This window comes from Mustela nigripes, chromosome 11 (assembly GCF_022355385.1).
Source record: "Mustela nigripes isolate SB6536 chromosome 11, MUSNIG.SB6536, whole genome shotgun sequence".
Classification (NCBI taxonomy): Eukaryota; Metazoa; Chordata; class Mammalia; order Carnivora; family Mustelidae; genus Mustela; species Mustela nigripes.
Genome location: NC_081567.1, coordinates 30682256 through 30709591, shown reverse-complemented (window position 1 = coordinate 30709591; position 27336 = coordinate 30682256). Strand labels below are relative to the sequence as shown.

Here is a 27336-nt window from a genome sequence, read left to right as displayed (position 1 = left end):
GGGGGGGGGGGGGGGTTGGGAAGAGTCGTGCCCAGTGCGGGCAAGCGAGCCCTGCACCCTCTCCCCGTGACCTTGCCCTAAGCATCCCTTCCACCCGGCTGTTCCGGAATTCTCTCCCTTTACAGCAAGAAGAGTCATCCGCTAAGTGGAAAGTTTTTCTGAGTTCCGTGGGTCGCTCTAGCGAATTAATTGAATCCAAAGGGAGAGAAGGTCATGGAAAACTGATCTGTAGCCACTCGGTCAGAAAACAGTCGACTTTGACAGGCGTCTGCAGTCCACGGAGGGGGGTGTGTGTCACTGGAACCCCCGAAGTATAGCCGGGCAGTCAGGACAGGTGACAACCCGGAATTGCAACTGACACAGGAAGTCGCGCGGGGGGGGGGGGGGTGTCCAGTCCTGTAAAACTGAGCCCCTAATCTGTGGATTCGAACGCCATCTCCAGTGAAGAGCATCAGAATCAAGGAACCCGGCTGAACTGTAGGACCCCAGCGCTGTTTGCTGTTTGGTTTGGAGAAACCCCACACTGGAAACCGGGTTCAGAACCCCTTTGGGCACATGCCAAGGCTCCCTGCCTGAACAGGTGCCTATCCTAAGACCCCCAGGGGATCATACTATGTACCCATGTTGAGAAAGCAAGCTACAGGGGATATGTGCACAAGTGTCCCAGCACCCTTTATGCACATTTAAACTCTCATCACATCGACGGTATAACCAAACTTAGAAAGAAAAAAAAAAAGACTTTTGTTTTCGGAGCAGTTTTAGGCATATGGAGAAATGTTATCAGGAAACTTAAGAGACTTCCAGAATATTCCCTCTCTACCTCTCCCCCCCACACCCAGCCCTGGGCAATTTCCCCCATTACTAACATCTGGCGTTGGTGGAGTCATTCGTTACAATGGGTGAACCATAATAGTGAATCGTTATTATTAACTGAAGTCCACAGGGTGAGTTAGAGTCCCTTCTTGCTGGTGCAGGGCCTGGGAGACGGATACGTGCACAATGTCAAGTACTCACCATCACACCTGACTGCAGGAGAGCTGCCCTGCCCTAAAAATCCCGGGCTCTCCACCTACTCCTCCCTTCCTAACCCAACCCCAGGCAGCCACTGAGCTTTCTGCTGGGTCTCTACTTTGACAAACTTATTTTTAAAAGCTTTTAAAAACGTAGCTAATTAAATCTTTTGGCACACGTACTGAGTTTTTCCACATTTGAAATGACAACATTTCTAGCTCTCGCTTTGTTGTTTCGGTCTTCCTCGCCACCTTCAGTCAGGGGGACCGAAATAAAAACTTTAAATTTAAAATCTATCAAACTCCCTAAACTAAATAAATGTAAAGGAGATGTAAACAGAAATAGACTTTCAAATGCTGATTCTGGTTAGGTTTGCAGCATTCACACTTTCTGGGTTCCTAAAACGGAAAACTGGGCTCAGACTTCTGGAACATGCCGTGTTCAGGAAAAGGAGAAGGCCGTGGATTCCATGGGCCTGAACCGGCTTCCCGTGGGATGATGTGGAGAGGTGACCTGTCCCAGAGGAAGGCCCAGAGAGGCCCAGAGTCGTGGTGAAGGACTGGTGTGAGCCGCAGAGCAATGACTGGGGTACCAAGGAAAAGCTTGCTATTTGGTTTTAGATCGAGCTCGGCGTGCACAGTGGCACAGAGCAAAAATGGGGTGGCAGGGGTAACCCGAGTCATGGGGTTGAAGTGGACTGAAAACCATATCAAGATTGCTGCTAGCTTGGGCCATAGGGAGCCAGGGAAGGTGCATGAGTAGCAGAGTGACCCATCTGAATTGTGAGGGGAAAGGACCATATGACATGTAGCAGAGGAGCCCCTGGGGAACCATGAGAGACAGTCCAGTACTGGCCACTCCCTGGTCTCTGCTCCTTCCAGGGACTGCACTCCCTATGCCTCTTTTGGGTGTGACCAATTCTCTGGATAGAAGGTGTGCGCATAGGGGTTGTTTCTGGGGGGGAATGTGTTGAAGAAGCATTGTACAAGTCATGCGCTCCAGCTTTGAAGCGTGTGCTCAGACCATAGCAACGTGAGATGGTAGGGCCTCTTTCGTGTGTATCCCCGAGGAACGACGAGCAGGTATCTGCCCGTGAACCTGTTCGGTAGCCGAAGCCAAGAATGATCTCTGCTGCCTCGAGCCTCTGCAGGCTGGGGGAGGCTTGTTGTGGCCACATAGCCTAGTGGGGCTACCCAGAAACCACTGCAGACCCAGGAGAACCAGGGTCTGGATGAAGGTCACGGGATGATGATGTCATGTAGCATCAGCTGTCTGTTGCCACCCTGAACTTGGGGGCTTAACACAGTGAAGTGTTTGTTTAGCTCCTGAGTCTGTGCGTTGGCTGGATGGTTCTTCAGGACTCACATACCTGGTAGTCACCTGCAGGTCTGGATAGGGGGCTCTGGACTCTCCCAGGTCTCAGGGTCCCTGTTTTGGGACGGACTTGGCTGGAACCACCCCAGGTGGCTCAGCCTGGCCCCGTATGTCCCCTCCTGCGGGCTAGCCCACGAGGTGTTCTCATAGTGGGGGCAGAGGGGCAATTGAGGGTGAGAGCAGCCTCGTACCTGTTTTTTGTTAGCTCACTTTGGCTAACATTTCACGAGCAAAGTCAGTCACATGCCTGAGCCCAGAGTCTAGGGGTAGAACAGAGGCCTTGCTCACAGTGGGGTGACCAGTTAGGGACCAGTTAGGGAACTACACCATCATGTCACACAGAAGTGAGGCCAGGGGACTTGATGCCTGATTGGACATGGAAGGAGACATCATGAACATTTCTAGCAGTGACTGCCAGCCTGTACCGCCATCTCTACACATGCCTGCCACTCTGCCCATCTAGATGTGGCCTCCGTTTCCCTGCCCCTGGAACCCAGGCCATCCTTGGGACTTGCTTTGACCAGTATGATATGAGAAAGAGACCCTGCAACAGATCTCAGCCTTGTTCAGCTGCCACGGAAAGGCGCTCGGGCTAGACCACTGAATTTTTTGTGGAGAGACAGTGGTCACATGGAGGGAAACGGAGGCACACACAAGAATGAGGATCTTCTACTCCGTTCCTGAATGATGCCACATTAATGAGCCCGGATAAAACCAGAAGACTCATGAGAAATAATAAACCTTTGTTTTAACCACAGTATATATATGTGTTTGTGTGTGTGTGTGTATACATATATACATACATATACATGTATTTATGACTTGTTACGCAGCAGGTGCTAACTGATACAGGGAGATGGTATGAAGGAAGCAAGTCCAATGCTCACATTTCAGACCTGAGTTCTTAGGGCAGCGGGGGTACCATTCTCTGAGATAAGAACTCTGGAAGGAGAAAGTGGTTTGAGGGAAGAGTTGTGGATAGAAGTCTGTTAGGCCTGAAGGTGTGAAGGATGTGGAAAGGGTGACTACAAGTGGACAGAGTCTTGAGACGTACTCCTCTTCAGAAGTGGTTCTCAAACTTTAGTGCATAAAATTACTATCTGGTGAGAGCGTAAAGAAGCCGATTCCCGAGCCCAGCCCCTGAGTTTATGATTCAGGAGGTCAGGATGGGCCTGGAAATCTGCTCTGTAGCCTCACTCCTGCCCTCTGGGGCTCACTCCCACAGATGGAAAATTCCATCCCCGGTGAGAATGGAAGTTTGGCCGGGGACCGCAGGACAGAGATCTGGAGCAAAAAGCAGAGAGGAGGTTTACTTGATTTTACTTTCTAGTGTGGAATGTGATGGTTTTTACAGCCTTATGGGGAGGAGCACGGAGGGAGGGACTGAGGAGTGGAAGACCTTTCTTCCCTGCCTCGGAGCAGAGAAACTGGCTGAGTGGGAGGGCCCCTGGGTAATTAGAGCTCACAGGGCTGCTGAAGACAGCTGGAAGCAACGTGCCGGAAGTGTCTTAGGGGACATCAGTAAGGAAGATCAGAAGCGGGCTGGCCTTGGGCCTCTGCTTTGTGGCTGAGGGGGTAAAAAGAGCGTGCGGTCTCAAGAGTTTGGTGGAACCTTCTGGCTGCAAGCTCCTGGGTAAGCCACTTAACGTCTCTGAGCCTCACTTTGTTCAGTGAAAAGAGAACAGTTTGCATCCTGCCTCCCGGTGTGTGGCACAGTGGTCAAAAGCGCAGGCCCTACAACAGAATTCTCTGGCCTCCCAGCTGTGCTGCTTACTGGCTCTGAGACCTTGGGCAAGTCCCTTCCCATGACCTTGTCTTCCTACCTGCAAACTGCAGATCACGACAGTCCCGGCCTAACAGGGGGACTTTCTCTCGGACCTCTGGGCTTGTTCATGTGGTTCGTTCCGTCTGAAACACCACTCGTCACCCCCGCCACCACCCTTTAAGGACTTCTTCCCTAACACCCCTGTTGTCTAATGTCATAGCTTTTAGAAAACTAATTACCTGTTTCGCTATCCACTGTGGCGGCCAGGCTGGGTGCCAGGACGACTGGCATCATGGCCGTTTGGTGGCACCAGCGGTTCGTAGGGAAGCACCTGTCACTGTGTCTTACGGGTGACCCGGCAGGCTCACAAGCCCCACGGCCCAGGTTCATCCCTCTGGCTCCCTCGCTAGCAGCGGTGTGACCTGAGGAAAGGAGTTCAGACATTTGGACCCTCTGTTTTCTCACCCAAAGGCACAAGTTTGGGAACACCGCTAGAAGGGGTTCAGGCAAGAACAGTGCTAACACCGCCAAGGGCAAGGTTGATGAACAGGATACTCGCCTGACCTCCACGAATCATCATCTCAGAATCCTTATTCATTACAGACGGGAAAGGGTACCACTCGCTGGAGAGGCAGGGCGGGCGGACGCCGCCTTCCCCAAGCGGCCAAGCCCTCGCCTTACCAACAGCGGGACCCAGTCATTCTGTGCCTCTCGCTGTGACACCACAGTTGTTCACACGACTCGGGGGCCTTATGCCAAAACCTTTTAACCGGAATCTAATCATGGCGGGGGCGGGGATCGCACGGAACAAGATCCTGGAGTGGGTATCGCATAAGGCGAATGGCCTGGACTGTATCCAAATTCATTCCTGTGCTCAAAGGCCGAAAATGGCAAGGAGGCAGGAGAGGAGGACTGTTCTGAATTAAGAGCCTGATGAGGACCAACGGCAGGTGCGACTTTTGACGGGATCCAGGATGCGGGGCGGGGGGCGGGAATCTTCTTTGGGACAATTGAGTACGTTTGAATATAAAGTGCACGTTAGCTAATAATTTTGCATCCGTATCCGATTGCCTGGGTACGAAAGAGCACTGAGGTCACGGAGAATAATGCCTTTGTTCCTAGGAGCTATATACTGAATAATTTACTAAAGATCTCCACAGCTCGGCTTTAATGGAAAAGACCAGCCCCAAGCCCCGGGCACAAGGTCCGCGCGTGAGCAAAGCCCTCTGTCCGAGACTTACTTCGCGCGGCTGCAGAGTCAGATTGGGCGCGGGGAGACGGAAATACGTAAAGCGTATTCCGGTGACCGCGTAGACTTCGAAGGCAGCCGAATGGAGGAGGTGCCTCAGGGTGAGCGCGCGGAAGGGGCGTGGGTGGAGAGGCTGAAGGGACAGGAGCCACTCTAACTGTGACCTTGTGCCCGCGCAGGCTGTCCCGGGACCGGCAGCGCCCAGGCGGGCCGAGGGGCCTCATGTCAGGGCTGCCCCAACCAGCGGCTCTGCGCTTCCGGAGCCGGCGCCGCTCCCGACCCAGGTGAGGAAGGGGCAAGGCCTGAACCGGAAGTGAAGGGCGCCAGCCCGGAAGAGGTGGGACCCGGGGGCCTTTTAGGAGGAGGGGTGGGCCTAGAGGGGGCGGGCTGTGGAGAAGTCCGAAGAGTAGAGGGAAGTAGTGGGATGGGGCGGAGCCTGAAGGACCGGGGACTGACCTGCCAGTCTAAGGGAGGGCGTGTCTCAAGATTAGCTGGTCTAGGGGCGGGAGGGAAAGGGTGGGGCCAGAGGTTTGAGTGACAGCAGTAGTCCGTGGTCGGGGGGAAGGCAGCGTCCTGGGGAGTAGGGTATAGACTTTGAACTGGGGGTTGCTCTGGCTTATTGGCTTATTCTTGGGCAGCATTGTCTCCCCCCCCCCTTTTTTTTTTAAGATTTTATTTATTTATTTGACAGAGATCACAAGTAGGCAGAGAGGGGGGAAGGGAAGCAGGCCCCCTGCTGAGCAGAGATTTCCCCATTCGGGATCGATCCCAGGACCCTGGGATCATGCCCTGAGCCGAAGGCAGAGGATTTAACCCACTGAGCCACCCAGGCGCCCGAAATTGTTTTTCTTTTGAGAAGGAGCATTTCTCCTGTTCATTTAACAGAAATACATCCTCACCTGCTAGGCACAGAGTGCTCTGTGCTGGGGATACAGCTGTGAATGAGAGAGAAGAGGTCGCTGCCCTAGTGGATGTTATTAACCAGTGAGCAAGCATTAAATCATCGCAGCGATAAGTATGACGAAGGACACATTGGAGGGTGGGACAGATTCTGGGGATTTACCAAAAGGATCTTAAAAAGCAGGAGGCTGGGGCGCCTGGGTGGCTCAGTGGGTTAAGCCGCTGCCTTCCGCTCAGGTCATGATCTCAGGGTCCTGGGATCGAGTCCCCCATCGGCTCTCTGCTCAGCAGGGGGCCTGCCTCCCCTCCTCTCTCTCTGCCTGCTTCTCTGCCTACTTGTGATCTGTGTCTGTCAAATTTATTTATTTATTTATTTATTTATTTATTTATTTTTGTCTGTCAAATTTAAAAAAAAAAAAGAAAGAAAGAAAGAAAAGAAAGGAGGCTGAGAGAATCGTGAAGGAGTTCCAAGAGAGACTCGGGTTTGATTCCTGGTTCCCGCAAACAGTATGGCCTTGAGCAAGACTCCTAAAATCTCTGAGCCTCCATTCCCTTATCCAAAATGGGGCTCAGGGTGCCTGGCTGGCTCAGTCCATAGTGCATGTGACTCTTGATGTCAGGGTCATGAGTTCAAGCCCCACATTGGGCTTGGAACCAACTTCTTGTGTTGTTGTTGTTTTAAGGTTTATTTATTCATTTGAGAGAGAGCGTGCTCACAAACAGGAGAGGGGCAGGGGGAGAGGAAGAGAATCCCAAGCAGACTCCCCACTGAATGTAGAGCCAGACCTGGGGCTTGATTCTAGGACCCTAGGATCATTGTCTGAGCTGAGCAGAAACCAAGAGTCTGATGCCCCTTGTAACCTACTTTTTAAATAAGGGACAGGGGCTCCCTGGTGGCGTAGTTGTCAAGCAGCTGCCCTTGGCTCGGGGTCCTTCTAACCCAGGGTCCTGGGATCCTGCTTGGTGGGAAGCCTGCTTCTCCCTCTGCCACTCCCCCTGCTTGTGTGCTCTCTCTCTCTCTCTCGCTGTCTCTCTCTTTGTCAAATAAATAAAATCTTTTAAAAAAAAGTTTATAGGGGCACCTGGATGGCTCAGGGGGTTAAGCCTCTGCCTTCGGCTCAGGTCATGATCTCAGGGTCCTGGTTTCAAGCCCAATATCCGGCTCTCTGCTCAGCGGGGAGCCTGCTTCCCCCCTCTCTCTGCCTGGCTCTCTGCCTACTTGTGATCTCTGTCTGTCAAATAAATAAATTAAATATTTTTTAAAAATTATAAATAAGGAGCAGGTAGAATAGTTACTTCATGGTGGTATTATAAGGAATTGAAGCGAGGTGAAATGTTGAGTGCACAGCAAGTGTATGATCTGTGATAGTTATCTGTGACTGGTCCTTATAAATTCCTGCTCTTTGTAAGGGATTCTCAACCTTCGCGCTATGGACATTTAGATCTGGATAATCCTTTGGGGTGGGGTGCTGTCCTGTGCATTCTTAGGCATTTTTTTTTTTTTTTTTTAGGAATTATATGAGAGAGAGAACACGAGTAGGGGGAGGGGCAGAGGGACAGGAAGACCATCTCCAGCAGGCTCCATGCTGAGCAGAGCGTGAAGCCCAACACAGGGCTCAATCTCATGACCAGAGCCGAAACCAAGAGTTGAACATTTAACCTACTGCGCCACCCAGGTGCCTGGCATTGTTAGACATTTAGCAGCATCTGTGGCCTCTACTCACTACATAACAGCAGCACCCCTTCCTTGTGACAATCAAAGGCTCCCCAGGTGGATTTTGCCCCCAGGTTGGGAGCCATGACTCTGTGTGAAGCTCTTCTGAAGCTGGGAATATGGCTGTGAACATTTCAGACTGTCTGTATCCTCGTGGAGCTTGTGTTTTAGTAAGAGACAAACCAATAAACAAGAAAATTTCAGAGATGATGAGAACTTTATTTTCTTTGTAGTGCTTGTTATTGTCATTGACTAAGTGATATTTCATACACAGGCTCTTGAAATGGCCCCAAGGATTTAGCTCCTGCTGGTCCATTGAAAAAGTGACACTTGAAATTTAGTTCAGGGACTAAATCACCTGATTTGCTTTCTTTGCAGCTATAGAAGAAATCAAAGAAAAAATGAAGACTGTGAAACACAAAATCTTGGTATTATCTGGGAAAGGTGGCGTTGGAAAAAGCACATTCAGTGCCCACCTTGCCCATGGCCTAGCAGAGGATGAAAACACACAGGTGAGGCCTTGGGGAAAACTGGGAGAGCATCCTATATGAGGATGTGTGATGACTTCTGGAGAACTGATTGCTTAGACTAAATTGAATTAGTCTCTTGGGACTCTAGATCCTTGCAGAGAGGAGGAGGAAACGCGTGGCCGCTATGCAGTGAGATGAAATGTTTCCTTAGGTTCCCTACCTGTGACAATGGATAGCAGGTGTAGATTTCGTTTGGCATCGCTGATCATTTTGTTAAGTTCAGAGTTCTTCCTCTCAGTCCCTTTCTGCCTCTTTCTAAGCCAGAGGTCTGCAAACTATAGCCTATGGGCAAATTCAGCCCCTCTCTTGCCTTTTTACAGTCTATGAGCTAAGAATGATTTTTACGTCTATAAACAGTTGCTTTTGAATTGTTTTGTAGTGTCCTTGATTTTGCCCACAAAGTCTAAAATATAGATGATTTTTGAACAACATGGGTTTGAACCACATGGTTCCATTTATATGTGGATTTTTAAAAAAATATTTATTTATTTGACAGACAGAGATCACAAGGAGGCAGAGAGGCAGACAGAGAGAGAGGAGGAAGCAGGCTCCCCACTGAGCAGAGAACCCGATGTGGGACTTGATCCCAGAACCCCGGGATTATGACCTGAGCCAAAGGCAGAGGCTTTAACCCACTGAGCCACCCAGGTGCCCCTGGATTTTTTTATAGTACTATAAATGTGTTTTCCTTATGATTTCTCTAAATAACATTTTTTCTGGAGGTTACTGTAGTATAAGTGTACAGTGTATCATACGCATGTGCAAATATGTACTACTCCTTTAGCAGCCCGTAAGACTTTCCAGTCAACAGTAGGCTATTAGTAGGTAAATTTTGGTAGAGTCAGTAGTTATACACGGATTTTCAGCTGCACAGGGGTTGCCCCTAACCTCCGCCTTGTTCAAAGGTCAAATATATTTTTGTTTGACTCTTGAGAAAGAAAACATTTGCCAGCCCCTGAACTGTGCCACTCGCTGGTACCCCAGCCCACACATGAGCACGAAAACTCCAGTTGCCCAGTAAAAGTTCAGCTGCTCTCTGGATTTCAGCTTTAATGAAAGGTATGGTATGATGAGGAAGAAATAACTTTTCACCACAAAGCTCGATTGGAAATTCCCAGTACCTGCGATTTTAAAAATACATTGAGTTATTCGTGGGACTCAGGATAATTTTGCAGACCTTAGAAAAGCGATCCCAGTATTCACGTTGATTACCACTTGATATACCTAATAAAACCATGGATACTGTGGTTTCTTCTTCTTTTTTTTAAACACAGAACATATTCCATCTTTGTTTTCCTTCCAAAATAAAATTTTGTTCAAAATTCCGGTGGAAAACATGTTTCCACGTCAGAACGGCTAGAGCAGCGTGCATGTCTCTTAGAATCCTGCTGTCCAATGGGTTGACGCCCGAAACGAGAGACCTGGCTGAGGACTTGGGTGCCGGCGCTGTGTGTGGCCTGGGTTAGAGAGCCTGGGCTCACCAGATGGAGATCGCCACCTGCCCTCTTGCGACCCAGGACACTGTTCAGGGCCTGCAGAGGAGTTAGGAAAACCGTTGTGTGTGTTTTCATGTTGAAAGCTGTTTTTTCCCATTTCAGTTCTTCCTGTGGTCATCATGCCTTCTTCATACACTGACTTATTCCTGAGCGTTCATTTTCTTTTCATGCCTTTTGAACATTGAGTTATTTTTATATACGAAGGCTGAGGTTTAGATTTCTTTTCTAACTGATAAACGGCCTTTCACTGTTGTTTGACTTAAAAAAAAAAAAAAAAAGTGCTAAAAGGGACTGTAAAGGTACATTTAGCCTAGTGTTGAAATTTCACAACTGCCACACATTGTCCATTATATTTTAAAACTCCAAAAGCTGGATCAGTGTTGTATACCTATAGTGAATAAACCACTGTACATAAGTAGGAAACACCACCATAAGATCTTGACATAAGGCTTGATACTTCTTCACAAAAAAGCCAGCTACAGCGCACAGAGGATCTAACCTGAACTGTAGGAGACACAGGCCACTAAGACCCCATGCCAGTATCCGAGGACTCTAGGAATACAGTTTTCAAATCGCTGGATTAAGAAATTAAAATTTGCTTCAGGGCTGGGCACACCTCTTGTGTGAAGAGCCAGATGGTGAATAATTTAGGTGTTGTTGGCCCTGCGGTTTCTATGGCAACTGTTCATTCCTGCCCTCAAACAGGAAAGCAGCCATAGGCAGTCTGTAAACAAACTTGGCTATGTTCTAACGCAATTTTACTGTCACTGATGTTTGAATTTCACGTAATTTTAACATCATGAAATAGACTTTCTGAAATGTCCAAAGCCCCCCGCCAGCCTTCTAAAAGTGTAATAACCATTCTTACCTTGTGGGCTGGACAAAAACAGGTACCAGGCTGGGTTTGGCCCCCAGGTTGTAGTTCACTGGTCCCTAGTTTGGTTGGTAGCACCAGAAACACTGGTGCCGGCTAGGGTAGTGCATCTTTGGAGCAAGACTGAAACCTTGGGCAAGGCCCAGCCTTCTCGGGAGGGAAGAGGCTGGAAGATGCTCAGCGTTCCTCTCGCGCACCCAGGCTCTGAATTCTCCCTTATTCCTCATTTCTGTTCTGAGCATTTTAGAATGCTGGCCTGCCAGTGGCTGTGGTGGGCTTCTCTGAAATCTGACATCCACCCTCGGAGATGTGCTCTAGGGAATCTGGGACAAGGGAAGGAAGCCAGGGAGGGTCCCCTGGGCTTAGAGAAGGCAGCCTCTGGCCTGTGGTGGGGACGGATGGAAAGTGTTTGTGGCGGGCAGTCTGGTGGGGCTTCTCCGGTGAAGGGGGCCCGAGGAGGAGGCTGGGCCAGACCGGGGAGGCTTTGAAGAACTTGCTAAGGCATCTGGAAAGCAGAGAGGCAGGGTTGGAGCATTGCTTGAGGAGCCTCAAAATGACCATCAGCCGAGTGTGTGATTGGGTGTCATTAGAGGGGACAGGAAGCCAGGTGGGAGACGGTGTTCGGGTCTCTGTGAGCAGCCATGAGGGCCCAGATGAGGGCAGTGGGTGTAACAAGTGCCAGGGGACAAATGAGGCCGGAGTCTGATGTCTTCTGCGTAGTAAGTATTCAGTTAATGTCTGTGATAGCAGCCGATGTTCCTTTACCCACTAACTGCAACGCCGGGAGCAGGGTGATTATTTCTGCTTTAGTGCCGGGCTTGTGGCCCACCCCCACCAACTACGGTGCTGAGCAGGTGCAAGTCCACTGACTGATCTGCTCTGTTAACCATCTCCTGACATTTGAGGGTCAAATGCGTATTGGCCAGTTGGTTAGCCAAAAACCGATTATTTCTCTGAGACAGTATCCATACCATCCAGAGTGTTCTTTGCTTTTAGAAGCCGTCAGGCATATTTTATTTTGTGTGTGCATTAATTTTTTTTTTATTTAAAATCAACTAATTAACATAGCGTATTACTAGTTTCAGGGTAGAATTTAGTGAGTCACCAGTTGCCTCCAACACCCAGTGCTCGTTACTTGCAATGTCTTAATCGCCATAGCCCAGGTACATCCCCCCCCACCCGACTGCCCCCCAGCAACCTTCACTTGTTTCCTAGAGTTACGAGTCTCCCTCTCTGATTTCATCTTAACTCATTTTTCCTTCCCTTCCCCTATATCCCTCTGTTTTGTTTTTTTTTTCTTAAGCAGCCCTCTGAAGATGGGCTTTAACCAGGCCAGAAGCAAGTAACCCCTTGGAAATAGCTGTTTATGTAAAATTGTGCTTTTATATAATTCTGTTGTGACGTAGTTGCCTGGATTTGGCAAGTGAAGGAAAATGCACCGTCCAGTATGGAAATCAGGCTAGAGAAGCTGGATTTGTTTATGTGGTGGTGGCTTACCAAAAAAAAAAAAAAAAAAAAAAGTCCACACCGAGAAAAGTGTATTTCCTCCAAGATCCCACTCGTGACTGGGAACGACCCTGTCTCCAGAGGGTGCGGGATAGTGACAGACAGTAGACCCTGAGTCTGGCTGATCACTCTCGGTTAGCACACATTTCTTCCTTGCCTAAATTCAGGAGGGAAACTCCTGGTCCCTTTCCTGTCTGCTGTCCGGTGGAAGCCCATCCCTGCCTCTGAGCAGGGCTCTTCTGCTCAAGGCAGGCATGTGTCCAGCAGCTCGTTAGCAAAGGGCATGAGCCAAGAGGGAGCAGAATTGGGAACCTCCTCCCTGGTTCACAGGCAGGTCGGGCATGTGTGAGTTGTGGGGAGGGGAGCAGGACACCGGAACTGGGAGACACCACAGACTCACGTCCTGCTTCTCCATGGGAGAAACAGGGGCACCAGCTCCCATGAGTGACCAGGAGGTCATCCTGCCTTAGGAGCTATAGCACGCCTTGCAGATAACAGGTCTGCTTTGGGGGCTTCCGGACTGAAGTGTTTGAGGCTCATCTCTGGGGCTAATAGACTTTGGAGCTGGAAGGGGCCTGATGGTCTCCTGAATGTTTGTTTGACAGAAGCCATTTGTATGAGGTGACACAGCCTTGGAGTGCCAAGAGTCACCTCCCAGGACCTCTTCTTAAGGGGGAGTTTGGGTGTGCTGGGTATGGGAAAGTTGTGGATCCTGACAGTATCCTGTTCCACCAGTCTCTGGCTGGGAGAGAGGTGTGGCGAAGTCTGCTTGTCTCATCAGGGTTCTAGCACCTTCCCCAGAGGCCCTGGTAGGATTTCCTCAGGCACGTTTCTCTGCTCAGGTTCTCTAGCCTGAGCAGAAAGGGAGTCCAGTTGGATGGATATTAAGGTAGGGACAGGTTCAACAAGAAGTCTGAAAGGGACAGGACACAGAGCCCCTCAGGGATCTGAATAGCAGGGCCATTCACAGCCTTTTTGGGTACCGCCAGGGGCATGAGTGCCATGATATGCTTCCTCCCTCCTTGAGTCATTTCACTCAAGACTCACCCCCTTGGGGAGTTTAGTTCCTTGAAACATTAAATTGTTCCCGGAAGAAAGGGCACAGAGACAGAGTGGCTAGAAACCGAAAGTACTGTGAAGTCTGTTAGGGTCATAGTAATGGTGTAGTTTCCTGAATCGTGAGCCTCCGAGATAGAGTGTTTGTGCATCATTAACACACAACGGCCTTGCCTTGCGGTGACGGCATCTTTCTGGTGCTTTCTTCAGCTGGTCCAGCAGAGGGCGGGGGAGGCAAGCGGCTGGTCTCAGGATGAACAGTCTTCGTGATCACGGGTGTGAGGAAGCAGGAGGTAGGGGTTTGCAGGGGCCTGTGAAGCGGGAAGCAAGAAACCAATTCAGGGCAAGTTAAAAAGTTACCCAGACGTGCTGCACTTTGGATGCTTAGTATCTGACCTTTCAGGATGAATATTAACTCTGCTCTTCAAATGGCTCCCAGAGACTGTCTCAGACCTTCTCATTTATCACCCCAAGAAAGCAGGGTGTTTGGGGTGGAAGGAGTGGAGGTTGCACAGATCACCAGCAAAGAGCTTTTCTAGACTTCCTTCTTATTTTAGAAGTTGAGGCTAAGCCATCATTAACCTTCAGGATCACAGCACAGTGGGGCTCGGTCAGAGCTTGGTGGGAGTTTCCACTTGGGCCCTCCTCTCTAGTCCTCCTGGGCTAACGGAAGGAGCCCTGGTGGGGGAGTTGCCAGAACTCGGGCTAGGTCCTGGCTCTGCCGCTTGCTTACTGAACGCATCCCTGGGCCTCTCCAACCCAACCTCCATTCCCTCTTCTGGAAAGCTGGGATCACAATACCCGCCCCCCAGGCCCGTGGTAAAGGCCATGGTAAAGGCCAAATAGATGGTGGCTAGGCCCCAGAGTTAGGCTAGACATGGGGGGTGGGGACCAAGACTCTACTCGGTCCTCATTTGACTCTATTTCTTTCCATCTTCTTCCCTTCGTCATTTCCTCCTTCCTCCTTTCCCACTGGTGCACATCTGGAAGATGTTCTGGTCTCTTCTTTTTTCCCAGGTCGCTCTTCTGGACATTGATATATGTGGGCCGTCAATTCCCAAGATAATGGGCTTGGAAGGAGAACAGGTAATAAATCTAGGAGGAACCGCAGGAAAGTATTCTCACGGCACGCCGTGACCCCAGACTGCAGTCCCACACAGAGGGGTCGGCAGAGCCATGCGTTTTTACACGGCCATGCTGAACCCAGGTGCACATTCAAGCAGTCTGTCTGTCTGCCTCAGCGGCCGCTGTGACCTTAGAGGACTGAGACTATCTGTCAAGTGCGCCTGCGCCATTTGAGAACCCTCAGTTTCAGTGCCTTCTCAGAGGGGAAGGGAAACAGCAAGTAAAATGTGGAAGTAGGGCACAGAGACGTCGTGATGCCTGGGAAAGCTAGACCAGTCCTTGCCAGGTGTCTGTACTCTGGAAACGAGGGAATGTTTTTGCCCCTGTTGTCTCCCCTGGGGAACTGAGACTGTGAGTGGCAGAGTGACACGGGTTGGGGACATGGCTGCAGCACCACAGCAGTCCACGCAGGTGCTGGCCACCCCCTCCTGTGGCAAGAAGCTGTTCTGGGAAGGGACCCCCTCAAAGACAGTGCACTGAAATGGGGCTGGAGGGCTAGGATGTTCCCAGGGTGTCAGACGGGCTCATTCTCGATGTGATTGCCAGGCCCTGCTGGGTTGGGGTACAGTGGTGAACGAGGCAAATGAAGCCCCGGCCCTGGGGGAAGGGGGCAGTTGATAGACAGTAGAGGACGAAGCCTGGGTAAGGGGATGGGGCGAGTCAGGGTGCAGCCAAGGGCACCCTGCTGTGGAGAGTGGGCGAGGAGCCTTCTGGGCCACGAGAGCAAGTACAGGATGGCGGAAGCAGGTGTGTCCTTCACACAGTGACTAGTGGCAGAGGGACAAAGGGAGGGGACAGGAGCCAGAAGCAGACAGTCTGGGCCTGTGGACTCTGCTCAGGGCTGGGGATATGCTGCCCAGGATGCTGGGAAAGGCGTGAGGCCGTTGGGGGTGGAGGCCAAGCTGCAGGGCGCACGTCCGCCCGCGCACCCATTGGTAGCAGGCCCCGTGGCGCGCACCCACTGCACAGCTGGGCTTGCTGGCCTGCGGGCTCTGGGCACCCACCACGCCGTCCACGAGGTTTCTGTCAGTACTGACGGTTCGCACGGTGCAAGAGAGCACAAGTTCTGCCGTTTTGTTCTCCTGCACTATGGCTCGTTTCATTTCTCCGTCTTCCAGGCCTGCCCCTGTGGAGAACGAGTTTCCATAGGCATGAAGGGTGGCTGTCGTTAAGAGCTGGGTGAACTAGGTGCCGAGGACTGAGCGCACCGCTGGGGTGATGAGCGTGGCCTCAGCGTGCAGGCGCCGCATCACCGTGACGTCCCTCCGAGACGGAGGCAGCGTTGCACGTTAACTGTACTGGAATTTGCGAAGTACATAAAAATCAAGAAGACCTTAAAGCCGGGCACCCAAGTCAACGTGTTCTAGGGTTGCATTTCTGTGAGGTGTCCAGAGCAGGCACATCTGTGGACACAGAGCAGAGATGGGGGTCACCTAGGATGGTGGGTGGCACGGGGGACATGGAAGGATTGGGCGTGACCGTCACGGGGCATAAGGTAGCTTCCTGGAGTGATGAAAACGTTCTTCAGCCGACTGGTGGTGGGTGCCCAGCTCTGGCAATAGCCTGAAAGCCACGGATGTGTATGCTTTGAACAGGAGACTGGTGTAGTATGTGAATTAGGCCTCTGTAGGGCTGTTGAGAAAAGAAAACGGGTTCTGTTTCAGCTCTGGGGTTGCTGTAAGGCCCATGTGCTAAGACCAATGTGTACTTGGCATATGAGTCAGTTCTAGTCTCAGGATGAGGGGGCAGCATGGGGCAGGATGCTGGCTATTACCGAGCACCTACTGGAAGGACAGCATCTGAATCTCGGGGGGGCCCTGTGGGCTTCCTGTTGCCCCCCCGCCCTCGGGAGGTGCAGCAGACTGGCGCAGACGCTCCCCCGGGGCAGGGTCTGGTCCCCCTGGTTCACTGAAGCCAACACCTTCACTCCCGGACGTGCACCGAGGCAGCCTGCCCCGTTTGCTCAGCAACCCCCGCCCGATTCCTGCCCTGCTTATAATACACGTTACACCCCAAATTCTGTATGAGCTCGGCCAAGCTTGCTTCCCTGCCTGGACTCATCTAAGCATTTCAGAAAAACCCAGCCCGAGGCATGGCGGGGGGGGGGCGGGTAGGAAACACAGCTTCTGTTAACCCACGGCCTCACCCCAGCTGCTGACTCTCAGAACTGAGTGGTGGCATTTAAAACGATGAACTGTGTTATAAAATCGTCTTCCTAACGCGTAGATCTGAGTGCGTTAGAACCATGTCCACGGTGCCTCATTTCTTACCGGCACACGTCGGTGTTTGTGTCTCTGCAGGTTCACCAGAGTGGCTCGGGCTGGTCTCCAGTGGTGAGTTTTCACATCTTTGCCTTATTTGCCAGGCAGTGTGCCCTGGGCCATGTGTTCAGAACGGACACGGTTTGGGCATGCAGCAGGTCCTCAGCCCAGCTGTTTATCTGTCAGCAAGTATTGACTGGGCCACTCTTCTAGACTCAGGGAACACAGGTAAGATCAGGGATTGGCAAAGCATTTCTATAAAGCGTCAGACAGTACGTATTTTCACTGTTATGGGCCACACGCTATCCCATTATAGTGGGAAGGTCATCGTACATGAACGAATGAGTGGCTCTATTCCAGTAAAACGTTCTAGGAAACGCGGAGGTGGGCCAGGTTTGGCCACGCTTGGGCCGCGCTTTCCGCACTGCCGCACGTGGCCCCACGGCACCCCGTGCAGGTCCCCCAGGATGGTAGCCCTTCTTCCCCCACAATGATTTGTGGAATCAAAAAATGTATAGACCCAGTGATCCCAGGGTCATTTTGTTCTCAAAACAGCTTTTTCAATCTGAGCTCCGATAAACGACAAGGAAGTGCCCTGTGCTGTGGTTTTAAGTGTTCTCTGCTTCATCCTCTCCAGTTCGTGGAAGACAACCTCGGGGTGATGTCGGTCGGTTTCCTGCTCAGCAGTCCTGATGACGCCGTCATCTGGAGGGGACCAAAAAAAAATGGTTTGCCCCTCTGCTTTCTCTCTGCAAGCACAGTCTTCTGAGAGCAGAACTACTTTAGGTTTCCTTTGCACCGTCTCCCGTCACGGTGGCAACGGTCCTCTGCCGGGCTTTCCGGAGCATCGCGGTGAAGCATCCGGTTGCCTCTGCACTGGCTGGAGAGAGCTAATAGAAGTAGCCAGGGAGCTAACAGACGCTGTTTTATCATTTGTAACATCTATGGCGACTTTCTGTCTTTGAAGGCTAGGTAACCCTCAGGCTGTTTCACTGTGGTTTCACAGTATTTTGCAGCAGGAAGCATGTGAGGTAACTAGCAGGGTGGTTGGGCAGGAGGCTTTAAGAGAAGCAGGAAGGAGTGGCCCTTACCGGGAAGGGTTGCTCGGCCTTGGCACCGTTGCTGTTGGGGGCCAGGCAGTCCTTGGTTACGGGAGGGCAGGACTGCGCTCCAGGCTGCAGGATGCTGGCCGCACCCCTGCCTCTACCGTCTGGATGCCAGTGCCTCCCCCCCATCCCCCCCAGTCATGACGGTGACACGTCTCCATCGTCACAGCCACTGCTGACAGACAGCACAGGCCGGGGGCCCGTGAGAATCCAAAAGTGCCTGAGGGGCTGTAGGTCCGGAGAAGGGAGAGCCGAGGCCTCAGTGGCTCTCTGGCGCATTCTCTGCAGGCATGATCAAGCAGTTCCTCCGTGACGTGGACTGGGGAGAGCTGGACTACCTCATCGTGGACACCCCGCCCGGCACGTCGGACGAACACCTGTCGGTCGTGCAGTACCTGTCGGCGGCGCGCCTCGACGGGGCCGTGATCATCACCACGCCTCAGGTGAGCGGGTGCCTGGGGGCCGCTGGCACCGGACTCGGCCGCATCGGAGGTTTGTCTCTGGGACCCAGGCATTTGCTGTTCACAAATAAGCATTCCACAGTTCTTTCTGTCCCCAGGTGAAAGCCGCAGTGGCTCACAGTGGCCTTTCCCGTTTCCCTCACAAAGCCAGCGAGACCCCTGTGCTGTTAGAATCCGGCTTGTCCCTCGTGGTCCTGTCACCCTGACTGTGCTCACGCAGCAGTCCCCGCGGCCTGCGTGCTGCTTCCTTGCGCCTTGCCTGGCTTCCCGTAGAGCCAGCCTGGGGTATAGACCGATTTCTGGAGAAGCCGCTGTGGTCCTGGCCCCTTCTCCAGCAGTGCCTGCCCCGGGGACCTGGAGGCCGTGCTGCGCCCAGACTGAGGAGAGCGCAGGGGTGTCCTCTGGAGTGAATCCAGCAGTGAACAAACGCAGTCAGGTCTGCAACAGGCTTTACTGTTGTTGCCAAGAAAGTAATAGATTATTCCGTTTAACCGGACCTTCTTGTCACAATACTCTTCTCCACTCCTAAGAAAAAAAGGCACATGAGGCTTTAGTCTGTCCGTGGATCAGTCCGTCCCACCCTCAGGCCTCACCAGACCTTCACAGACCACCAGCGTGCCAGGCAGCAGGGGAGAAACAGGCCGGCTCTCCCTCACGGCCCCCTGTGCCTCCCTGTGCGGCTCATAGAGGAAGGGGGTTGCTGGACACAGGCACACATGGCGCTCCAACCTGTGACAGACACCAGGGGCCACGTGAAGGTGCCCGGGTCAGCAAGTGCTGGCACAGGATGTGTCTGACCGCACTCTGGTGCCCTGTGGAGAGGGTCTTGGGGTCACGGGGAAGGGCAGGACACCACTTAAGTGGCGAGAGGTGGGGAGCACCTGGCCCAGCGGGTGGTAGTGAAGATGGACTTCACAGTGGTTTTGAGTTTTTACCAGCAGTGTGGTCATGGGTGGGTCCCAGCCACGTTACCTGGCAGGAAGACAGTCTGTCTGGAACGGAGCACTGTGATGTGGGATGTCGCTGGTGGGAAGGTTTATGGGTGTGGGGGCAAGGGGCACACGGGAACTCTGGCTGCTGGGTTTTGCTGTGAGCGTAGAACCACTCTAAAATCGCTGTTAAGAAACAGCGACAATGCAGATGGTGCAAAGATGGCCTCCCCGGAGCCATATTTATTGTGAAACCGAGCATGACGTCCCCTTTGGGGTCTGGAGGGAAACAGACTGAGCAGTTGCTGGCTCTTCTCCAGGAAGCCGTGGGAAGACGCTCGGCATTTGTGTCCTCTTTGTGTGGAACTTCTCTGGAGAATGTGACTTAACAGTAGGGTCACCCACCTGCTCAGAGTCCTTCACGGCTGCGGGCACAGGCAGGCGGCTCTCTTTGGGGGTCCTTTTTGCCAAAGCAGGCCCTTTTCTTATAGGACCACTAAGGAGAGAACCGCAGAGTTGCTGTGACAGTTGAAACCAGCTTATTTTCTAGCTAAATGCCTTTTTGTCTATACCTCAGTCTCAAAGGGACTGAGAACCAAATGTATGCCGCAGGAGAGGCTGTTTGAAGCCTTGAGCCTTTGGGAGCCCGGTTACTTGACAACAGCAAGCTAGGAATAGTGTGTCTGTGACTCCATGACCTGGGGGAAGGTAGAGAAGATTCCAAGCCAGGAGGCTACACTACTTATCACTGTAAAAGGAGGTTTTAGAGTTCAAAGGTGAATTTTATCTGAATATGGGAATATTCCTTATTCTCTTTTTGTCCATAAAGTTGTGGTTATAATAGTCTAGATCAGAGGTTAGCAAATTTTTTCAATAAAGGGTCAGATAGTGAGTATTTTACCCTTTGTGAACCACACTGCCTCTGTTCCAAACACTTCCTTGTTCCACTGTAGGACAAAAGCAGGCCCTGATAACATGTAGAGGAAAGGGCGTGGCTATGTCCAGAAGTTTATTTAGAAAAAAAAAAAGTAAGGGCACCTCCGTGGCTTAGCTAAGCATCCAACTCTAGGTTTTGGTTCAGGTCATGAACTCAGGTCATAAGATCAAGGCCTGGGTCAGGCTCCATGCTCAGTGTGGAGTCTGCTTGAGTTTCTCCCCCTCACGCATCCCGCCACCCCCCACACACTCTGTTTCTGCTCCCATATCTAAATCTGAACAAAAATAAAAATAGACGTCCCGATTGGGCCCACAGGCCATACTTTCCTATCCCCCAGTCTAGAAAATACTGCACAGTTTGGCTCAGTGTAGTATATTGATGAGAAAATAGAATGTGGGGATATTGTAAAAGGTCACTTTTCTGTGCATTAATTGTAAGTTTGCTATCTGGCCGTTCACGTTTATCCTCTTAGGGTTTGGGGGAAATAGCCCCTAGGATAGAGCTCAGCCCATGAATGGGACTAGAGAGATATTTGCTGAACTAGTCTCCAAGGCTTTATGGGGAACCCAGTGCATCTCACCGGCCATCCCTGCAACCGCACAAACGTTCTTTCTTCCACTTTGACCTTGAAACAAACGGTCCTTTGAACCTTGACAGGAGGTGTCCCTCCAGGATGTCCGGAAGGAGATCAGCTTCTGCCACAAGGTGAAGGTGCCCATCATCGGAGTGGTGGAGAACATGAGCGTCTTCGTCTGCCCCAAGTGCAAGGTGGGGGCGCGGCCGCCTGGGGCGCAGCCGATGGGTCCCTTCCTCCGTGGAGAAGGGAAGCCTGGAAGGGGGTCTCTGGGACACTGTTTCTGCTTTTCCCCATCATTTGGGGAAGTGGAATCACAAAAAACTCTATTGCTGATTTAATGAAATTTCTTCTGGTGGTTAACGTTTCACATTCAAACAGCCATTTTTTTTTCTAATTTGCTTTAAAATGTGGTCCATTTTTAACGACTCTGAAACAAAATCCTAATTCTTCCCCTTTTGACTTGCCTCCCAGAAAGAATCTCAGATATTCCCCCCAACAACGGGGGGTGCGGAGGTCATGTGCCAGGATCTGAAGATCCCGCTCCTCGGGAAAGTGCCTCTGGACCCACACATAGGTGGGTGAGTCCGTTGCCAGACGGGGCCTTCACAGCCCGCTCAGCCACCGCAGACACGGTTCTGGGCAGGGGAGCAGCAGACAAGGACCCCACGCACAGGAGCTCCCCTGCAGCCCAGAGAGACCATAAGCTGTGCCGGCATGTTGCCCTGGGAGCGAGCAGCCCTCAGTGTGAGGGGCATGTGGGGTGGGTCCTGGAAGGTGGGGTGCAGATGGCTCAGGGATGTGCTGGGAGGTCCCAGGGTAGGATTTCAGCAAGGAGAAGGGACAGGAGGTGGAAATAACAGGCAAGTATGCTGGCGTCCCGTCTCAGACAGGAATTGGCTTCTGAGGTGAAATTCATGAACAGAGTTAGCCTTGAAAACCCCTTAGGAAGACATCCTACCTCCCGGGAGGTCCAGCCCGGTGCAGACGGCCCTGTGTGTCTCGGCAGTAGAGGGGAGCCTTGGCCTGCTTACAGAGGCCCCGTTGCATGAAAAATGCTCCCTTTTCAGTACCAGAGTCCCCAGGTCCTCTCCAGATGCTGCACGGGTGGCAGCAAGGCTGTGGGAGGGGGTGCTATAGACCCTGTCCCCATTCTGTGTTCACTCTCGGGTGTCAGCTGCTGGGTGGCAGGGTCAGGAGGGCCAACCCCCACTCCTTAAAGGACACCTGCCTCTAAATGGTTGTTTCCCTGAGGTAGAGTTCAACTTGCTTAAGGTAGCCAAGCAGAAGTGGTGGGACAGTAAGGTCCGCTGCAGGGCCTGGGCCACAGAGAAGCCCGGGGAGCAGCCTGGAAGGTGGGCTGGAGCCCGGGTGTGGGCGGCTTTGCAGCCAAGCCTGGGAGCTGGGCCTTCAGGGGTTAGGAAGTGGGAAACCGAGTCGGAGCAAGGGCACGGGGGTGAGTGCCGAGAGGGAGGCCTCCAAGCGGCCCTGCCGGGGAACGGGGGATAGGAGGTTAGCACTTGTTGCAGGCCTGGGCCTTGGCAGGGAGGAGGGACACAGTGAGCGGGAAGATGACGGGAGTTTTGATGGGTGAGGAGAAGGCCGGCAGTTGTTCGAACCATCTAGAAGATGGGGACCTCTGTCAGAAAGTGACCACAGGACCCAGTGTTGAGAGGAGCGCTAGGTTCCCCCTCGCATGCTGGGTCTCGAGGCAGGGGAGGCCCATTGCCGGGGGCCTATAGAAAGGGAGGGCCTAGAGCATGATGTGGGGGTGCGGCCTAGGGGGGCCATGTGGGGACGAGCAGCTGCCGGAGCACCCTGGCTCCCAGCAGATCCGGAGAGCCTTCCTCACGTGTGCTCCCCCAGCCCGAAGCACTGCCCTGCTCCGTGCTTTCCCACATGAGACACGGACAGCCCGCTGCTGCTTAGCAAGGGTACGAACCCCCGGCAGATGAACCTGTGTGTGCTGACCAGACGGGGTGCTGAGTCTGCCTGCATTCTCCCTGCAGGCGAGGGAGCAGGCGTCTCCTGCGCAGAGGCCGCTCGAGGCAGGAGGACACACAGGAGGGGTGCGATGGGGTGGCCAGAGGCATCCAGGCACACTCTATGCCGTCAGCCTCTGGGTGTGCTGCAGCCTGCGTCCAGGTCCCTAGGACAGGAGTGGCGGGCAGGAGATTGGGGGACGCCTGGCAGGGAATGGAAGGAGAGAGGAAGCGGGGCTGGCGGAGGGGGAGGAGGGTGTGCCCTCCTGCCTGGCTCCAGCTTCGGCCAGGTTTTTCTTTTTAGGGCCATTTTTCACAAAAAAGCCAAGATTTGAGCACTTCGCGGTAGATGATAGCAAAGCTGCGGGCCCCGAGTGCAGCTGCGCTCAGTCCCAAGCCCAGCGAACGAGGTGCCTTCTAGCGGGCAGGCCTCGGGACGAGTCACGAGGCCTCAAGCCTCACTTCTCGCTGCAATCACGAGGCCTCCCCAGACCTAGTCCAGTCGTCCAGCATATTCCCAGGGTAGCCTGGGCTCTGCCTCTGCTGCCCCCTTCTCCTTGTTCTTGGTTTTGCTCTTTGAGGGGACAGCTGGCCTTGCCAGGACCCTCCAGAGGTTGGGGAGCAGAACCGCTGACCTGCTTCTGTCACCGTGCTGAGCAGGGCGCCGGGGGCTCCGCTGAGGCTCAGGGGCACGCGGAGTGGAGGGAGGAGCAGAGGGAGGAGGGACGACAGCACCAGGCGAGGCGGTCTCGTCCCACGCGGGTCTTCGTGTCCCATTCATCTCGTGCGAGTCCTCTGCTTCGCTCTTCGCTACAGGGCAGAGGGGCTCAGGGTCTCCATGTCCCAGGCCCCAAAGAGCCCCTGCTTCACCTTGCCACTATTTTCTTCACGAATTTTTTTTTCATTTCTCTAAGGTAAGAGTTGCGACAAAGGACAGTCTTTCCTGATGGACGCGCCAGCTTCTGCAGCCGCTCTAGCCTATAGAAGTATCATTCAAAGTACGTGTGCCCGCGAGTCCCTTGGGTCCAGAGGGCTGCCCGGCTGGGTGCGAAGGTCCCACTCAAGCCATTTGTGGGTCATCAGGCCCACCGCTGCTCGGCCGCGGCTGGAGACAGTAGTGCTCGTGGGGGCTGGAATGACCCCTCAGCCCAGGAAGCCAGGCATCTTTGAGAAAGCCGTTGAGGGGACAGAAAAGAAAGAGAAAAAGAAAGGGCGGGGGGGAGAAGGGAGAGAGAAACAAAGGAGGGAAAGGAAGAGGGAAGGAAGGAAAAAAAAAAAACACCACGTGCAGGCCTGGAGCGTGCTGGGGAGTGGCCCGCGGGGGCCCGGCCGGCATTTTAAGGCCACTGGAGTAGAGCAGGTCATTGAAGCTGTCAGCTGGTGGGCTGTGACAAGTTCCTTTTGCCCAGGAAAACGGTGTCCAGGGCGGATACCAGCATGCCGGGCATCTTGATCTGTGGAATGCGCCCACGTAAGGTCTCCAGCTGTGCACTGAGGCCCGTGGACAGAGTCAGGGCATCAGCAGTAACAGGGCCTTTGGGGGAGTGGAGCCATTGGGGGGTTCAGCCCTCGCCCGCGGAGGCAGGGCTGCCGGAGAGACGGGCACAGCCTCACTGCTTCTGTGTTGTCTCCTGGTCCAGAGATCCAGGAGTTCTGTGGTCACCATCAGCCCAAAGAAGAGCACCTCGTTGGTTCCTGAGACACGAGCTGCACGTGGAGCGCAGCCTGAGCAGCCCGGGGACAGAGCGGGGGTCTTGGGCAGAAAAGGACCAGACTCTGGTAGGGCGTGAAGTCATTTTTGCAGACACTTTAATCATATTATTTGTATACTTTTACACATATATATAAAGGCATTCTTTACAAACACGCTGTCTTAAGAATAAAAATGTCTCCTCAAACCTCTCCCCAAGGCCTGCTTCCGGAAAACGGACAGCTGGTTGGTCAGGGAGTTCTTCTCTGCTGGAAGCTTGCGGAAGGACAACCTCTTGCTTAAGCCACTGCGGCCTCAGGAGAGACGCCTAAAAAAGAAGCATCTCAAAATCCAGTCATGGTTTCAAATAACACGGTCCAAATGCCGCTGCTTTAGATTGAGGGGAAAATGCAACCAGCCCCGAAGAGCCCTTCAGTCACCCCTGTAGACAGAACAGGGGGGCCAGGCCCGTGCCCCATGCGCTAAGGTGCGTTCACTGTCCAATAATTTCTGCCGTCCTATGAGACCGTTTACAGAGTTGGTTTTTTTTTTTCCCCCATTACATAAGAGAGACCGACATAAACTCTAGAATTCTCGCTGTGAGGAGATGCACAAGAACTGACACCAAGGGGGTGGGGGAGAGGTAACTGCCATTTTCCAGCTCCCGCTGGGCATCCTGGAAGGATGGGCACATCCCTCCGTTCGCTCCCTCTCCCCTCATTCGCATCCCCCCGCCTCTGGCCTGCACCCGTGGTGGAGTCTGTGTGTGTGCCATGTGAAGAAGGGGAGGGGGTCCTGGAAGCCGGGGGTTAGGCCCAGCGGCCAGACCCGTCCGGCTAGCTCCCTCCTCACTGTGCACCCTAGCCGCCCCGCACAGCGGAGCCCCAGCCCCCACCTCTGTCCGGCCGCTTACCTAATGCTTGTGAATCTCCAGCCCCTCAAGGCCAGGCTTCTGGAAGTCACCTGGCCTGGCCTGCAAGGAGAAAAGTCAACTGGGGCTTTGAGGGGCCTGACTCTGCTGATACAAGGCGCAAAGCAAACCTACAATATGACCGAAAGCCCACAGGGCTCACTGCTCAATGTGGTGGCATAAAGTAGCATTGTTCAAATTTTAAGATGGCTCAAACCATCCATTTGAAAAGATCTCACACTTCTGGAAATATATGCTAGGTTAAAAAAAAACTGCGTGTGTGTAGTACTTAATTCTGTAGTTTTTAGATCACTCAAAACTAACAGTGGCCGTCACGAAAGGACTCGTACTATAGGATCCCCCTTACACAAGGGCCCTGCTGGAGTCAGATTCATAGAGCAGAGTAGATGGTGGGACGCTGGGGAGGGAGACCAGGCATGAATGTGTCATAGGGACGCTCTGGAGAGGGACCGTGCTGAAGGTGGCGTGACCACACGAATGTACTTAACACCACCGACCTGAACATTTAAAAAACGGTCCAAGTGGTCAATGCAATGTTGTGCCGATTTTAATACACACACGCACCACTGACCCCGGCAGCCTAGCTGATAGGGAACAGGTTCCAACAGCATTTGCCCAGAGGCCACCCGCGCTCGAAGGGTGTGGAGTTCAGGGGTCCAGGAGGAAGACTAAAGCAGCTCACCGTCTGGAACACCGTCTGGGACAGAAAACTGGCTGCGACTTTGCTGATGTCACTCTCGCCTCCCATCTTACAAAGGATGTAGCCATACAGGTTCGCGGCTTGGAGAGAAATCCCAGCTATCACCAGGGCCTGCGGGCAGACACAGCAAAGGCGGTTCTTCCGATAGCACATACGGGAATGTTCCTCCCAAGCCACGCAGCAGTGGCTCGGGCCTGTACCACGTAACGGGCAGCCTCTGGCGAGCCTTCTCAAATCCTCAGGCATCTTTTAGTCAGCCGCCACCGGAGTGGGCGGTGCCCTCAGCATCCCAATTTGTAGGAAGGAAACTGAAACCCAGAGAAAGGAAAGTTGCCTGAAGTCCCAGAGCTGATGCGTAGCTGGGCCCGCAGCCAAACTCTGGAGCCCCCGCTTCTGATTACACGTCTGTGTAGACGGCTGTGGAGGCTTTCTCCCTGAAGGAGCCTGATCACAGCCGTGACATAGAGTCCTAAAACTGAAATAGGGGCGCCTGGGTGGCACAGTCGTTTGAGCGTCCGACCCTTGGCCTCAGCTCAGGTTTTGATATCCGGGTCATGAGTTCGAGCCCTGGGTGGGGCTCCAGGCTGTGTCTGAACAGACTCACAACCTGTAAAACAAGACTTCAGAACTCAGACTTGCTTATTCCTACTTAGGAACATTCTAGGGTCAGAAAGCACTTTGTTTTGCTTACAACTCCTCTCTCAGCATTACTCCTAAGAGTCCAAAAGAGACAACCGAAAGGCCGTCAGTGGACAAGTGGAGAAACAACGCAGCAGGTCCTTACGATGGAATATTATACAGCCGTGAACATGTACCAATAAATGCTACAACACAGATGAACCTTGAAAACCGGCGTGCAGTGAAAGAAGCACACAAACGATTCCAGTATAGAATTCCAGCTACAGGCAACGCCTGGATTGGTAAGGGATGGAACAGGAAGAGGAGCGTGCCAGGCACTAGAGATGGCGAGGGCTAGAGGGTACAGGGTTCCTTTTGGGGGTGCTGAAAATACCCTAAAATGGGCTGTGGTGATGACTGCACACTGAATATACCAGAAGCCCACAGCTATAAGTGCCCAAGGGGTGGCTCGTGAGGTACGTGAATGACCTCAGCAAAGCGGTCTCAAAGGAGCAGGTACCAGAAGCCACCTCCGCAGCCCTGGCCC

At 52.8% G+C, this 27336-nt stretch overlaps 2 protein-coding genes across 9 annotated transcripts in view; one reads left to right on the top strand and one right to left on the bottom strand.

The window, feature by feature from the left end:
* Positions 1-5401: 5401 nt before the first annotated feature.
* Positions 5402-24850, top strand: NUBP1 (NUBP iron-sulfur cluster assembly factor 1, cytosolic). Of its 4 annotated transcripts, XR_009407034.1 has the most exons (12): positions 5402-5500; positions 5579-5683; positions 8392-8525; positions 14493-14561; positions 16901-16933; positions 17499-17589; positions 18256-18410; positions 20952-21062; positions 21343-21445; positions 23765-23848; positions 24491-24629; positions 24761-24850. XR_009407034.1 is itself a non-coding variant. In XM_059415325.1 (11 exons), exons 1-11 carry the CDS (start codon positions 5482-5484, stop codon positions 24547-24549), a joined length of 963 nt encoding a protein of 320 aa, XP_059271308.1. In that variant the 5' UTR covers positions 5402-5481; the 3' UTR covers positions 24550-24716. The 4 variants fall into 4 exon arrangements, 3 of the variants coding, with proteins under 3 accessions (XP_059271308.1, XP_059271310.1, XP_059271309.1); XM_059415325.1 differs by lacking the exon at positions 24761-24850 and having other exon boundaries at positions 24491-24716; XM_059415327.1 differs by lacking the exon at positions 24761-24850 and having other exon boundaries at positions 5466-5490; positions 24491-24716.
* The window catches only part of TVP23A (trans-golgi network vesicle protein 23 homolog A), a 33350-nt gene continuing 30656 nt past the window's right edge, over positions 24643-27336 (bottom strand). For 4 of the 5 annotated variants that reach the window (XM_059415331.1, XM_059415328.1, XM_059415330.1 and 1 more), the window contains 2 exons: positions 26154-26282; positions 24643-24868 (listed from right to left, as the gene is read on the bottom strand). In XM_059415331.1, coding sequence (XP_059271314.1) covers positions 24683-24868; positions 26154-26282 — 315 coding nt within the window. In that variant the 3' untranslated portion in view covers positions 24643-24682. Of the gene's footprint in view, positions 24869-25453; positions 25514-26153; positions 26283-27336 lie in introns of all 5 variants that reach the window. The other variant, XM_059415329.1, reaches the window with a different exon arrangement.

Bases quoted from the DNA above. Each gene is read 5' to 3' on its own strand.
- NUBP1 (XM_059415325.1), top strand. The intron at 14,562-16,900 runs GTAATAAATCTA...GTGTCTCTGCAG, and splicing joins TGGGCTTGGAAGGAGAACAG to GTTCACCAGAGTGGCTCGGG. The intron at 21,063-21,342 runs GTGGGGGCGCGG...CTTGCCTCCCAG, and splicing joins TCGTCTGCCCCAAGTGCAAG to AAAGAATCTCAGATATTCCC.